General features: G+C 32.2%; 1 protein-coding gene across 1 annotated transcript; it reads left to right on the plus strand.

The window, feature by feature from the left end:
- Positions 1–1,499: 1,499 nt before the first annotated feature.
- LOC128281718 (uncharacterized) lies at positions 1,500–3,026 on the plus strand. The gene is made up of 3 exons (XM_053019860.1): positions 1,500–2,373; positions 2,544–2,647; positions 2,830–3,026. The coding sequence occupies exons 1-3, from the start codon at positions 1,896–1,898 to the stop codon at positions 2,869–2,871; spliced, it is 624 nt and encodes a 207-aa protein (XP_052875820.1). The 5' UTR covers positions 1,500–1,895; the 3' UTR covers positions 2,872–3,026.
- Positions 3,027–13,529: the final 10,503 nt, after the last annotated feature.

Raw genomic sequence — 13,529 nt, forward strand, 5'->3', positions numbered from 1 at the left:
AATATTCTCTAGAAGTTTAGTGTCTTAATCTTTCATCATTTACATATCTTTGTATTTATAGTTAAAACTTGTAAACATCCAACTTCCTAAAGGTTTTTATTGTTTATTCTCCATTTCACTAGTTGTAACTTTTAGAGGGTTTTAGTTGAGCCATACAAATCTAAGAAAGGCTCTAGTTAGACGTAAAAGCTATGGAGAAATGTTTTATCAAAGCCTTGTGAAAAAAAAATAGAGTTGTAAAGGTTATACCTTCCCCTCGAAAGGTATCAATCCCAATAATGAATTGGCAAAATCATTAGTGGTGAAAAGCTAAGATAATGGAGGAAGACAATTGAAGTCAGACCACTATAAATCTTTTGAGTAAGTTTTTCTTCCCTTTCCCTATTATTTAGAAAAGGCTTTCAATTTTTTAAAATATCAATTTACTTCCTCTTGGTATTTTCAAGCATAACATATTTGGACAAAAATATTTTATATATTATTATAAAATCTTATATTTATAAAATTGAAGTGAAATAATATATTTTCTAAAATATAATATTTTATATATTTTAAAATTTAAAATAATAATGAAAATGTAATATTTTATGAAAAATTAAAATATATAAAATTACAAAAAAAAACATTCCTAGATGAATATAGACAAACCATTGTCTCAATTAAATTATAACTAGAAACCATATGTCTTAGTACATTTTCACATGAATTAATTTATAGAATTAGTTTATATATTTTTAAAATTAATAAAGTAATAAAATAATATAAAAAATCGATGTGTTATAAAAATTAAAAATAAATAAAATTACTAAAAACATAATTAGAAAGAATCAAGACAATATTCAAATGAATCAAGATAACCATCTCCTGAGTTCATTTCAACATGGAATTATATTTATAATTTCTTTTATAAATTTATATATTTTTAAATAATTTTAAAATTTTATATATTTTAATTTTAAAATAATAATATAAAAAATTTATATGTTATAAAATTATATATAAATGCTAAAAACACAATGTCTATAATGAACCTAGAGTTGACCAGAAATTCATTGTCTATGTGGAAAAATTATTTTTATATTCTTTTATAAATTTTATATATTTTAGATTTTTATTTTATCACCTGTAAAAATATAAAAATATTAAATATTACTATATTATTGGTCAACCGTACACGTCAATGCATTTTAACTTTATTAGTTAAGTATTAAAATTTTGTAAGAATTAAAATTTAAATATCAATTAGGCCTAAAAATAAATATCAATTAAATACAAGTGAAAAATAATAATAAATCTATAAATAACTTTTAACATTGTTAATTATTTGTGTAATATACATTTTAATATATTCATGATATAATCTAATTATTACTATTAATTGCCAAGAATTTGTGGGAGGTTTCTTAACCTTAAACAATTTCCTATATTTAGCCAAAGAAAAATCAGTGGATGAGAAACAGATTATAGAATCCAACCAGTGTTTATGAAACATTGTTTCAATATAATCCAAACTTGTTGGATTTAACTGTAACCATCTTCTTTATGAACTTGTTTGAATCTGGTTTAATATGTTAAAAGTTGCCTGATGTTCTTACAAGTTCCAATAAATCCAGCTAATATCCTCTATTACAATCCAGCATAAAAATAAAAATAAAAAAAAAGACATTGATGGCCTACAAATTTTACAGTTTATAAAAATAGACCTTTCTTCCCATTGATGATTTGTTAAATATGGTTAAGTTCCAATAACCCCAAAACATCAACAGAAAAAACGGTTTAGTTATTACAAAAACAAACTGTAGGAACCAAATTGCAAGCAATGTCAATTTTTTCGTCTCTAGATTAAAAAGAGGTGCAAATCAATCTTCATTGTCGTAGTTTACAATTTGCAGAAAATGGGGTGTGGTGAATCAAAACACGCTGTCATCGAAAACACCATTAGCCGAAAAAACTCAAAGGCGGGATCCGAGCGAGGGAAAAGCTCCCAAGGCATTGAAGAAACAAGGAAAGTTGATAGCGAAGTGAGCTTATCGGTGCAACAGGAAGGCAAAAACGACGGTTTGGACATCGTTGGAGTCGCTTCTGGAACCACCTCTATCAGTCGGAGGAATTCGAGAGCAAGGTCCAAGAAGGGGAAAAGCTCGGAAACCATTGAAGAATCGAAGAAAGTTGATGGCGAAACAAGCTCAATGGTGCAACAGAAGGAAGTCAAAAATGACAATCGGGACACCGACGGGAATAATTCCGGCACTGTGGTTGATGGGAAGAAGGTAGCTGAAAGCATCGAATTGAAGAAAGGAGATAAAACGATGGCCGAAGAGACAAAAGAAAAAATTATGGAGGAAATTAAGCTTGTTGAAGAAACAAAAGATGGTGAGAAACTAGGTGAAGATTTAAAGAAATAAATTGTAAAGGATCAAAAAGTTGTTGAAGAAATTGCAAATGGATTTTGAACTTAAACTAATGCTGCATGTATGCTTCAATGGCGGTAATTCTTTCTACATTCATAAACTAATTTGGTTCCTTCATGTTTGATTTTTCAGGAGAAGCTAAAACTATGAAGAAAGAGAACTTGGTACAAAGGTCAAAAACAATAACTTCTACAACTACAACTGAAGCTAAAGTTTCAACCCTAGTTGAAAAACAGGTATTAATCTATATTACTTAGTGAATGTTGTTTGGCATGATCAAACATTTTTTCCATGGATGCTGCAGAAAAAATAGAGTTGGAGCTTATTTAAACCTAGTTTTTGTTCATAATATTAAACCATTAGAAGTTTAAGTTTAATGAAAATGGAAATTATCTATAACTTTTTTTGTGTGTTTCAGGAAGAAAAACCGGCAGGAGTGGAGGATTTGAAGAAAAAGTGACCATTTAAAGAGTTTTATCTGCATTTATTAGACTGCTTTTTCTCCTCAGTTTCATGTATTATAATATATGGTATTATTTCTCAAAAATCTATTTCAGAGAAAATGTATCACTCTTTAAGCTATGAAAATTATAATGATCATTGACCTTTCGTGTATGTTAATCTAACTTCCTTTTTTTTCTAAATGCCTGCATCTAATATATATTAATACAAGGATATAATGCTTCAAAATATATGAGAAAACATAGAAAGAAATGAACATATCGATCTCACATATTTTTCTTAAAATGGTCATGTGCTGTACATATATATATATAAGAAATAAATCACTATAATAGATGAAGAATTACAAAAAAAAAAAAAATTGAAAATCACAATGGTGTATCGGACGCCTTTATAGGCCACACATATAACGGGAAAAAAAGCATTAGTTTAAGTTTTTAAAGTGAAATTATTTACTTTTTGTCTTATGTTATTTTTATTTTAGGTTTAGTTAATTTTTAATTAGAGTTGTTTTATTCTAGAAACATGTTTTTATTTAGATGTAACTAGTACATTTAAGGATTTATTGGGGAATAAAAACATAAGTTGGAATTTTTATCTATTTTTCCAAACATTTAGGTCTCTTTCTAAACAAGTGCTAAAGGTTCTTGTCTCTTTTCAACAAGCTAAGTTATCAACTATCATAGGTCATTCTAGGAATAGAGATAAAGTGAAGGCATTTGATTATAACGTTCCCATTAATAACTTCGTGATTCGATCCTATTATCATTTAACAATTTGGCATCAAAGCCTCTCACACTAAAGCCTAACAGGTGAAAATCTTCAAGCGTAATTTTATGTCCAATCATACTCAAGCCATCCACATTTGAAAGGGCATTTTTTTTTCAATTTTAGGTTTAGTGTGTTAGGCTATTTAAAGCCCTTTGTGGCACAAAAAACTAGACATTCCTTTCATCATCTTTATTCCCTCAATCGTGTTAGATACCTATATTTTTTCTTTTCTAGGTTAGACTTTATTTTTATAATTTTCAATATTTTTCAGCACTTTTTCCTCTTCAGATTTAAAAAGGTGCAGGACCTCTTGTATGCTTTTGGGTTCTTCTTTATAGAACTCAATAGATGTAAGTATTTTGGTTATCTAAAATAGAAAATTATTAATTGGGTTGTGGATTTGAGAATTTGTCTTGCTTATCATCAATTCAATAAAAGGACTTTGCTAAGATTTACAAAGCATTTCTTAACCCTTACCTCTTTTGTGATTATTTAATTATTCACTTATGGATGAAATTGTTTGGGCTTTTATATTTTGATGATGTGAAATTGGGGGTAGAAGGATCATGGTTTGTAGGGCGAGTCAGTGGTGTGATTAGACTTTTAAGAGTATTTTTGTGTCTTAAAAGATAGAATGAATTTGTTGGTTCAGTGATAAAGTGTTTGTTAGTTTACCTTTAGATCTTGTGTTCAAATCCCCTAATGTGCTTAGTGGAAATTGTTTTGTTTTTGGCTTCAACTACGGAAAATTTCTCAAAAATTCTCTCATGTTCCTTCACTTTTGCTCATGTTTCCACTGTCACAATTTTTTTTTTCTGTATCTCTATTATTCTCTTGTTTCTTTGGTATTTCTTTTTGTCCCATTGTCGTGTGTCACTTTAAAATCTAGGTAATTTTCGAGTCACAGGGGCTTCCCACACGGCCCTATGACCTCCGTTAAGGAATTTTTCAATCGCACACAGCTTGGAGAGGTTTCATATGGCTTGAGACACAATCATGTCTCCCATGCTTCTTATTATGAAATTGTTAGAATTAAGTGACCCAAATTCTTTTTTAAATAAAATACGATGGAAAATAAAATAAAAGTAAAATCCATATAGAACTAGACTTCTTTTATTTTATTTTAGAATAAGGTTTTTTAAACCTTATTAAACTTCATCTATTTTATATTGATTAGGATAAGGTGTTTCAATCCTACTAGAATATGGCTTTACAAGCCTATAAATAGACATAGTCTATTCCTCTTGTATTGATTCAAATTTTTTGGCATAGTGAATTTTCTTCTCCTCTGCCCGTGGTTTTTCCCCGAAAGGGTTTCCACGTAAAATTTGTGTGTTCTTTGTTTTTATTTTATTTTATTTTATTTTAACAAACTGGTATCAGAGCTTCCGGGTTATTCATCTCGATCACGGTAATGACATCTTTGAAGTATGAAATTCCGCTGTTGGATCGCAACACTAGATTTGCGTTGTGGCAAATTAAGATACAAGCAGTTCTTGCACAGATGGATCTGGAAGATGCCCTACTAGGGATAGTTAAGATGCCTTCAACATTAACAGATGAAGAGAAGAAACGTAAGGATCGAAAGGCGTTAACACAATTACATCTGCATTTGTCCAACGAAATTTTGTAAGATGTGATGAAAGAGAAGACTGCTGCTGCATTATGGAAGAGGCTAGAACAAATATGTATGTCGCAAACTCTAACAAGCAAGTTGCATATGAAGCAGCGTCTTTATGCTCATCGTTTGGAGGAAGGTGCGTCTGTACACGAACACTTAACAGTGTTTAAAGAAATTCTCTCAAACTTGGAGGCCATGGAGGTTCAAGATGATAAGGAAGATCTAGGGTTGATTCTACTTTGTTCGTTGTTCCGCCTTATTCAACCTTTAGAGACACGATTTTATATAGCCGCGAGTCTCTCACAGTTGATGAGGTTTATGATTCTTTAACCTCGTATGATAAGATGAAGCATCTTGTGGTTAAACCCTCAGAGAGAGGATCTCATTGTTCATGGGAGACAAGATCGGAATGCTGATGATGATCGTGGTAGGACATAGGAACAGAATCCTCGTCGTAAATCTAAAGGTAGATCGAAGTCTTCAAACAGAGGTAAAACTTGTGACTTCTACAAGAAGAAAGGGTACATTAAATCTGAGTGCTATAATCTACAAAATAAGATTAAAAGGGAGGCTACGAATCAAAAGGGAAAACAACTAGAAAATTCCGGTGAAGCTGATGTTGTAGAAGATTACAGCGATGGTGAACTTCTAGTTGCTTCTATCAATGATTCTAAAGTAAGAGAGGAATGGATACTTGATTCAGGCTGCACCTTCCACATGAGTCTCAATCGAGATTGGTTTACAACTTACGAAACAGTATCTGAAGGTGTTGTTTTGATGGGAAATAATGCTTCGTGTAAAATCGCAGGTGTTGGAACAGTTAAAGTTAAGATATTTGATAGAGTTGTCAGAACACTTAGTGAGGTACGACATGTTCTAGAATTGAAGAGAAATTTAATTTCGTTAAGTACTTTTGATTCAAAAGGGTACAGATATACAGTTGAAAGTGGGATTTTAAAGATTTCCAAAGGTTCCCTTGTTATGATGAAAGGGCAAAGAAAAACTTCCAAGTTATATGTTTTGCGGTGGTTCTCATATATGGTGATGCAGCTGTCGCTTCCTCTTCCTTCTCAGATGATGATATTACTAAACTTTGGCATATGCGCCTAGGGCATATGAGTGAGAATGGCATGGTAGAATTGAGTAAAAGAGGACTTCTTGATGGGTAAGGAATTTGCAAACTAAATTTCTGTGAGCACTGTGTTTTTGGGAAGCAAAAGAGAGTTCGATTCACTAGAGGAATCTATAACACGAAGGGAATATTGGAGTATATTCATTCTGATCTGTGGGGGCCATCCAGAGTGCCTTCGAGAGGTGGAGCTAATTATATGCTAACCTTTATTGATGATTTTTCTAGAAAAGTCTGGGCGTTCTTCCTGAAGCAGAAAAGCGATGTGTTTTCCGTATTTAAGTCTTGGAAAATTATGATTGAAAAATAGACGGGAAAATAGATAAAATACCTCTGCACAGACAATGGCTTAGAGTTCGCTCGATGAGTTTAATAGATTGTACAAGTCGAAGGATCATGAGACACTTGATGCGTCATCATACTCCACGAAGAAAACAGCGTTGCAGTAACGAATGAACAGAATGATCATTGAGAAGGTTCGATGTATGTTGTCAAATGCCAACTTATCAAAGTCATTTTGGGCGTATGACTTTCATCTGCATGTTTTTTAATCAACCGATCTCCATCCGTTGCCATTGAGAAAAAGGCTCTACAAGAGGTATGGTCCGTAATCCCGCTAATTATTCTGATTTAAAGATTTTTGGGTGTCCTGTGTATGCTCATGTTGATAATGGAAAATTGGAACCGAGATCCATTAAATGCGTTTTTCTTGGTTATAAAGCTGGTGTAAAAGGTATAAGTTATGGTGTCCTGAAAATAGAAAAGTTGTGATTAGCAGAGATGTTGTTTTTGATGAAACTATTATGCTACCTAACTTATCTCTTAAAGACTCTTCCAATAAAGAAAATCAAAAGCAGGTGGAGCATTAGATTAATACAGAGTCAACTCCCCAAGCTAGAACAAAAGTTGAGAATAGAGTTGCTTCTTCACCACAATACTCTATCGCCAAAAACAGAACTAGAAGAGAAATTAAACCTCCAAAGAAGTATGCCGAGGCTGATCTAGTTGCTTATGCTTTAAATATGGCTGAAGATATAGATGCGAATCAAGAGCCATCTAATTATTCTGAGGCGGTTAGCTGTGAAGACTCAGAAAAGTGGATGTTTGCTATGCAAGAAGAGATGGAATCACTCCACAAAAACAGAACATGGGACCTTGTGAAACTTCCTAAAGGTAAAAAGGCTGTTCGTTGTAAATGGGTATTTAAAAAGAAAGAAGGGACTCCAGGAGTTGAAGAACCTAACCATAAAGCAAGGCTTGTTGCAAAGGGTTACAGTCAAATTCCACGAGTGGACTTCACAGATGTGTTCTCTCCAGTTGTTAAGCATAGTTCGATTCGAGCTTTGCTTGGTATTGTGGGCATGCATGATTTGGAGCTTGAGCAGTTAGATGTAAAAACTGCATTTCTACATGGAGAATTTGAGGAGGATATTTACATGCAACAACCAGAGGGTTTTATAGTCTCAGAAAAAGAGAACTATGTTTGCTTGCTGAAAAAGTCCCTTTACAGTTTGAAACAGTCACCAAGACAGTGGTACAAGAGGTTTGATTCCTTTATGACTTCTCATTCTTTCAAAAGAAGTAGTTTTGACAGTTGTGTTTACTTTAAGAAAAACAGTGATGGTTCTTTTGTGTAACTACTTCTTTATGTTGATGACATGTTGATAGCAGCAAAAGATAAATGAAAGATAAGAAATGTCAAAACCCAACTAAGTAAAGAATTTGAGATGAAAGATTTAGGACCAGCAAAGAAGATACTTGGAATGGAGATTCTCAGAAATAGAAAAACAAGTAAATTGTATCTAAGTCAGAAGGGGTACATTGAGAAAGTTCTTTGCAGGTTCAATATGCAGAGTGCTAAGCCTGTTAGTACTCCTTTAGCAGCCCATTTCAGACTTTCATCAGTTTTGTCTCCACAATCAGATGATGAGATTGAGTACATGTTACATGTTCCATACTCTAGTGTAGTGGGATCTCTCATGTATGCTATGGTTTGTTCACGTCCAGATTTATCATATGCAGTCAGTGCAGCTAGCAGATACATGGCGAATCCCAGTAAAAAACACTGGAAAGTAGTTTAGTGGATTCAAAGATACTTACGAGGTACTACTGATGTTTGCTTACAGTTTGGAAGAACTAGAGATGGAGTCATAGGGTATGTTGATGCTGATTTTACTAGAGACCTTGATAAAAGAAGATCTCTCACAGGTTATGTCTTTACAATCGGAGGTTGTGCAATCAGTTGGAAAGCCATTTTGCAGTCTACAGTCGCTTTTTCTACCACTAAAGCTGAGTACATGGCGATTACTGAGGCTTGTAAAGAAGCTATTTGGTTGAAGGGACTCTGTAATGAACTCAATGAAGACCTTCAAATCAGCACAGTATTTTGTGACAGTCAGAGTGCCATCTTTCTTACAAAAGATCAAATGTTTCATGAGATAACAAAACACATTGATGTTCGGTATCATTTTGTTCGTGATATTATTGCGTGGTGATATTGTTGTGAGCAAAATTAGTACTCATGAAAATCCTGCAGATATGATGACTAAGTCACTTCCTATAACCAAGTTTGAGCATTGCTTAGACTTGGTTGGTGTACATTGTTGAAGTTAAACCCTTAAGGGGTTTTATGGAAGAGGTGGAGAACTTGTTTATTGAAAGTTCGCGATGAAGAACTTGTTCATTGAGAATTTGTCTCAAGGTGGAGATTGTTAGAATTAAGTGACCCAAATTCTTATTTAAATAAAATACGATGGAAAATAAAATAAAAGTAAAATCCATATAGAACTAGACTTCTTTTATTTTATTTTAGAATAAGATTTTTTAAACCTTATTAAACTTCATCTATTTTATATTGATTAGGATAAGGTGTTTCAATCCTACTAGAATATGGCTTTATAAGCCTATAAATAGACATAGTCTATTCCTCTTGTATTGATTCAAATTTTTTGACATAGTGAATTTTCTTCTCCTCTGCCCGTGGTTTTTTCCCGAAAGGGTTTCCACGTAAAATTTGTGTGTTCTTTATTTTTTTTATTTTATTTTATTTTATTTTAACAAAAATTTGGTCACACGGGCATAGAGAGTTACACGGTCTGCCCACACAGTCGTATATCTCAGCCACATGGTCGTGCCTCTCATTCACATGGTCGTGTACCCCTTTCACACAGTCTGAACCTTCCCATACGGCCGTATGGTCCTGTTTTTGTAGTTTTTCCACTGTTTCTGTGAAATGATTTGTTTTAGTCCCTGAGTGTTCCCTTGTCTGTTTAAGCCTTTATAGGAGTGTTTGGGACACTAAGACTATTTGTGGAAGGTCTCTGAAGGACGTATTACTGGTAGAATATTTTTATGTATATGATTTTATTTTGATAGTCGCATAAGCTATTTATGTGATGTGGTATACTAATCTGGGTATACAAAAATGTTTGGATGTGATGGTTGGTAATAGTGTATAATGTTGAATTCGCTATTTTGATAATGGGTTATGAGTTTGATATAAAATACTGGAAACTGAATAAGGGTATGATTGATTCGATATATTTGTATGTGTTGAAAATTCTGCATATGCATTATGGTTGGTTTTTTATTTTGAAGAGAAGGAAGTTCGATTTGGGTAGTTAAACTGCTTCGATGTAATTTTGCGGTAAAATTGCAATAATGTTAACAGCTTGATTGCATAACACTCAAGTGGTAGATGACCACTTAAAGGTGTAACACCTCAAACCTGGCCTAGATGTTATATGTAACACCCCTTACCCGTATCCAAGGCCGGAACAGAGTACGAGGCATTACCAGACTTAACCATACACATAGACGAAAATCGGGCCATAAAATTTCATTTAATTCAAAATTTTTTGAACACATGCATAGACTCATATTTAAAGACATATAACATGGCATAAATGAGCACTTACACATCCATAATCATGTAATAACATGTCATTCACTTTAAACATATTTGCTTACCATCCTGTATATAATATACATTCTTACATTAATTAGAACTAGACATGCTAAATCTTATTCTCATTTTATACCATCATAACGTAGTTACCAATCTATCCATTAAACATCCATATTCAAGGCAACATTACTCATTTCCATTTAATTCATGATCCACTGGCCTGCATTTAACTTACCTGATGTATTACCAATCATGCATAATAAAAAAAGCTAACTATATCATCACATCAAAACATAGGACATGGCATGATTAATTAAACTTATAAACCATAATAGATAAGGACCACATCTCATGATCATATACGATAACTCAATGCAGACTGATATGTATGGTCAAAATCATAATAATAATACGTATCACAAACCAACTTCCTATACATGCCACTCACTTGATATTTCTAATATTTGAATTAATTCTCCCAAAAATGATAGTTTGATAGTGTGATTTTGCCTCCGACGATCTCCAACCCCGAGCCGACCTGCCAATACTAAAGAAATGGAGAGGATGGGTAAGCTTTACACTTAGTAAGTCCATATGAAATTAATAAGCAATTACTAACATGCTTTTCAAGATAAAACACTATAATTGTACAATTACACATGTTCAGGTTAAGCTGTTTTATCGAGTTACAGTTACTAAATCATTCATATCTGAAGCTACAAAACTCCAAATTTAGTTTCGTTAATTTTCCTTGAAACTAGACTCATATACCTTTCTCCCATAAAATTTAAAGAATTTTTGGTTTATCCAATTAGTATATTTTATTCACTAAAGTTTCCCCTGTTTTGCTGTCCAACAGTTCTGACCTCTCTTAACTAAAAATTATTTATGTCATATTTCAGGACTTGGATGATGTTCCCGTCCATTCGTCCTGAAAGTAGACTCATTGAATATTCTATTCATATAAATTATAACTCATAATTATTTTTATACAATTGTTAACAATTTTTCCAAATCAGAACAAGGGATCTCGAATTCATTCTGATACTGTCTCACAAAAATTATAATATCACATAATATAGAACTCTTTTGCTCCCCCTATTTCTTTTATATGAAAATAGAATCATTAATATTTAATTCCATAATTTTTTTGAAATTTAAATCAACTTACACAATTTTTGGTGAATTTTCAAAGTCACGCAACTGCTGCTGTCCAACACTGTTTTACTACCAAAATTCACTCTTACATAATTTCACTTAATCCGTTTTGTCTTATTGAAGTTCACTCAAATATCGAGCACATTGCTCATAATTTTCATAAACATATACCTGCACTTATTCATCATATAATCATGTTCACATGTATTTTTACTTAATCGATTTTCCGTTGAACTCTTCGAATAATAAGCGATACTCGATTGTTCGCACATATTTTCACACTTGTAGACAAGGCTGTCTAGTACGCATAGTAGCCTGCACTTAGTACTACACATGCGACCAATTATCCGGTACACGTAGTAGCCTGCACTTAGTACTACACACGTGACCTCACAATAGATCATTCGTATCGTTTCTATTCTGAAGGCTCAATCGGGAAATTCCTCACTTTCTAACATATTACAAATTTATTCATAGTCCTTTTTCAATTTGAATTTACAACAAATAGTCATTCTATAGGCAGCCACATTTCATATGATAACAAAATATAATAAAATAAAAAGAATCGATAAATTATTTACGTACAAACTTGTCGAAATCTCATCAGGTACAACCGTGTAGCAATTCATACAATCCAGGTAATAGTAATTTAACACTCAATTCATGTAACAATAATTTGTCATTCAATTTCACATGACACAATAAGCATTACATTTTTTTCATATCATACATACCATCCATCAACTTCTCTTAAACATATTAAATCATACAATTTATGCCATATCAATAGAGAATTACAATTCATGCATGGTATTGCATTATTATTAACACATGAACTTACCTCGATCCAAAAACGGCAATTTACCATTTTAGTCCATAACCTTGTATTTTCTCGATTTAAGCCCGAATCTCAATTTTCTTCATCTATAATATCACATTTAGCCTAATAATTAGTCACATTATTCATACGGGTCCAAAAATCATATTTTTATAAATTTTCATTTTGACCCCTAAACTTTTGCATATTTGCACTTTTTCCCCAAGGTTTGAAAATTAAACTTCATCCTATTTTCTTATGTTTTATGACATGATGATCATTTTTCCCTTCTATGGAAACATCAAATTCTCACTCTAACATGTACTTATGAACATTAGGTAGTTTTACCGATTATGCCATTTTACTCGTTTTCACGTAAAATCACTTAGCAAAAGTTGTTTAACACAATTTCAAGCTTCATATTCTACCATTAAACATCAAAACACATGCATATCATTCATGGGTAAATTTTTAAACACAAACCCTAGCTTAAAATAATGGTAGAAATAACAAGAACTTGTTACCGGGACTTCAAAAATGTAAAAAACATTAAAAACGGGGCTCGGGATCACTTACAAATGAGCTTGGAAAGCTTGAAAACCCTATCCATGGTGTTTTTCATGAAAAATTCGGCCATGAGGAAGAAGATGAGCAAATTTGGCTTATTTTGGCATTTTTAATTCATTTAATTACAAATTTACTAAAATGCCCTTAATGAAAAACTTTTAAAAACCTATCATACCATGTCCATTTTTGTCCACAAACTTCAAAATGGTCTAATTGCCATTTAAGGACCTTTAATTTAAAAACTCATAACAATTAGAGACTTCTAACATGTAGAACTCAACTTTTGTACTTTTTACAATTTAGTCCTTTTGACCAAATTGAGTGCCCAAACGTCTAAATTTTAGAACGAAATTTCACAAAATCATTCTGTGAAATTTTAGACCATAAAAATATAATAAAAATGAATTTTTCTCATTGGATTTGTGGTCTCAAAACCACTGTTCCGATTAGGCTCGAAATCAGGATGTTACATTATAGCTAGATCAGGAAGTGTTAAGTAACTGGTTGAAAAATACAGTTTTCGTATATTTTGAAAATTGTTATAAGCTCCTTAAATTTTGGATTATTTGAAGTCATATGTTATCTAACTATTTTATTGAAAACATTGTTTGTTTTTATTTTCTAAAAACTTGTAGTTTTGTAGAGGAAACTCTTTAAAAAATTATATTTTGGAAAATACTATGCGT

Source organism: Gossypium arboreum, chromosome 10, assembly GCF_025698485.1.
Source record: "Gossypium arboreum isolate Shixiya-1 chromosome 10, ASM2569848v2, whole genome shotgun sequence".
NCBI classification, from domain to species: Eukaryota; Viridiplantae; Streptophyta; class Magnoliopsida; order Malvales; family Malvaceae; genus Gossypium; species Gossypium arboreum.